This window comes from Procambarus clarkii, chromosome 22, assembly GCF_040958095.1.
Source record: "Procambarus clarkii isolate CNS0578487 chromosome 22, FALCON_Pclarkii_2.0, whole genome shotgun sequence".
Classification (NCBI taxonomy): Eukaryota; Metazoa; Arthropoda; class Malacostraca; order Decapoda; family Cambaridae; genus Procambarus; species Procambarus clarkii.
The window spans coordinates 34446272-34449020 of NC_091171.1; the positions used below are offsets into that span (position 1 = coordinate 34446272).

At 45.3% G+C, this 2749-nt stretch overlaps 1 protein-coding gene across 1 annotated transcript; it reads right to left on the bottom strand.

The window, feature by feature from the left end:
• Positions 1 to 278: 278 nt before the first annotated feature.
• On the bottom strand, positions 279 to 1750 carry LOC138367504 (proteoglycan 4-like). The gene is made up of 2 exons (XM_069329179.1): positions 1746 to 1750; positions 279 to 663 (listed from the first exon to the last, which is right to left on the bottom strand). The coding sequence occupies exons 1-2, from the start codon at positions 1748 to 1750 to the stop codon at positions 279 to 281; spliced, it is 390 nt and encodes a 129-aa protein (XP_069185280.1).
• Positions 1751 to 2749: the final 999 nt, after the last annotated feature.

The following is a 2749-nucleotide window of genomic DNA, read 5'->3' on the forward strand; positions in this document are numbered from 1 at the left end:
GTCTGTGGCGGCTGGTTCATTGTTGTCTGTGACGGCTGGTTCATTGTTGTCTGTGGCGGCTGGTTCATTGTTGTCTGTAGCGGTTGGTTCACTGTTGTCTGTGGCGGCTGGTTCATTGTTGTCTGTGACGGCTGTTCATTGTTGTCTGTGGCGGCTGGTTCATTGTTGTCTGTGGCGGCTGGTTCATTGTTGTCTGTGACGGCTGTTCATTGTTGTCTGTGGCGGCTGGTTCATTGTTGTCTGTGGCGGCTGGTTCATTGTTGTCTGTGGCGGCTGGTTCATTGTTGTCTGTGACGGCTGTTCATTGTTGTCTGTGGCGGCTGGTTCATTGTTGTCTGTGGCGGCTGGTTCACTGTTGTCAGTGGCGGCTGGTTCACTGTTGTCTGTGACGGCTGTTCATTGTTGTCTGTGGCGGCTGGTTCATTGTTGTCTGTGGCGGCTGGTTCATTGTTGTCTGTGGCGGCTGGTTCACTGTTGTCTGTGACGGCTGGTTCACTGTTGTCTGTGGCGGCTGGTTCATTGTTGTCTGTGACGGCTGGTTCACTGTTGTCTGTGACGGCTGGTTCACTGTTGTCTGTGGCGGCTGGTTCATTGTTGTCTGTGGCGGCTGGTTCACTCTCTGTGGCGGCTGGTTCACTGTCTGTGGCGGCTGGTATATTGTTGCTATGAAGATATATTAGAGTTTTAACTTAAACATTGGTACATACAGGTACACACCGGTACGCACACATCAACACACACACACACACACACACACACACACACACACACACACACACACACACACACACACACACACACACACACACAGAGGAGGAGTGGCACTCCAAATAAAGAGGAAATGGAAGTTTGATGACCTGGAAAATCCGGGTACCAATGAAAGCACAAGCTTCATACATGGAACTCTGACAGCGGATGGGAAGAAGATTGTGATCTTGATAATCTACAATCCCCCACCAAACAGTAGAAGTATGATGACAGCAACAAGGCATGTATAGATGAACTGCAGAGGGCAGCAACAAAAGCATATAGAATGAGAGCGATGCTGCTGGTCATGGGGGACCTAAATCACGGGAAGATAAATTGGGAAACAAGGAATCCCCATGGCGGGGAGGAGACGTGGGAAGCGAAGCTGGTAGATGTTATTGACAGAAATTTCCTAACACAGCATGTGAAGGAAGACATTAGGGAAAGAGGAGGGGATATCCCCAGCCTATTAGACCTCAGTTTCACCCAGAATGTAGAAGACATCGAGAATTTGGAACATGAAATACCACTAGGAGCCAGTGACCATTGGGTCCTAGTCTTTGACTACATGATGGAACTCAAAATTGTGACCAAAGGACAAGAGGTCCGGGAAAGAAGAGTTGATTACAGGAAAGGGGACTACAGAAAGATAAGAGATTACCTGGGAGAAGTGCAGTGGGAAGAAGAAATTAGAGGAAAAACAGTGCAAGATATGATGAACCAAGTCATATGGAAATGCAAAGAGGCCGAAGAGAGATTTATTCCAATAGTAAAGGAAAAAAGCAGGAGGGAATATAATAACCCATGGTTTAATAGACAGTGTCAGGATGCAAAAATGAGAAGCAGGAGGGAGTGTAGGAAGTACAGAAGACAAAGGACAGAAGACAACAGGTTTAGATGTAACAGAGCTAGGAACGATTACATTAACATAAGACGAGTATCAGAAAGAAATTATGAGAATGATATTGCAGTCAAAGCGAAAAAGCAACCTAAATTACTACATAGCCATATAAGAAGGAAGATGTCGGTGAATGATCAAGTGACAAGAATGAGGAAAACAGAAGGGGCATATACAGAAAGTGACAAGGAAATTTGCGAGGTACTGAATGCAAGTTTCCATGGAGTGTTCACAACCGAGCCTGAGCAGCTCCCATTGTTAGAAGAGATTACCCTAGACGAAAGACTATCAGATATAGAGGTGACAGCAGAGGAGGTAATGAAACAGTTGACAACACTGGATGCAACTAAAGCGGTTGGACCAGATTACGTATCAGCGTGGATACTAAAAGAGGCAGCGCAGGCCCTCAGCGTGCCTCTGGCAATGATCTTTAATGAGTCACTTACGTCTGCAGGAGTAAGCGGAAAGGCCCTTATTATTTATTATTTTTATTATTTTCTACCACAGACGTGGCCACACATTTACAATGCTAACCAGCATATATACATTTTCTTCTGTCCTCCATGGACAGGGTTAGAGAAGTGTTAAACATATAGAGGGTAAGGAACTACCTAACAGGAAGGTGCCAGAGAGTAATGGTAAGGGGCGAGAAGTCGGACTGGCGAACAGTAACGAGTGAAGTATCTCAAAGATCAGTGCTGGGAAAAATTCTATTTCTAATTTACGTAAATGATATGTTTACAGGAGTGGAATCCTACATGTCAATGTTCGCGGATGACGCAAAATTAATGAGGAAGGGTTGTGACAGAAAAGGATTGTAGGATCCTCAAAGAGGACCTGGACAGGTTGCAGAGATGGTCAGAGAAATGGCTACTGGATTTCAACACGAGTAAATGTAAAGTTATGGAATTGAGGTCAGGTGATAGGAGACCAAAGGGACAGTACACAATGAAGGGGAACTGCCTACCTGTGATGATTCGAGAAAGAGACCTGGGAGTGGATGTAACACCTAATCTAACTCCTGAGGCACATATAAATAGGATAACAACAGCAGTATACTATACACTGGCAAGAGTTAGAACATCATTCAGAAACCTAAGTGAG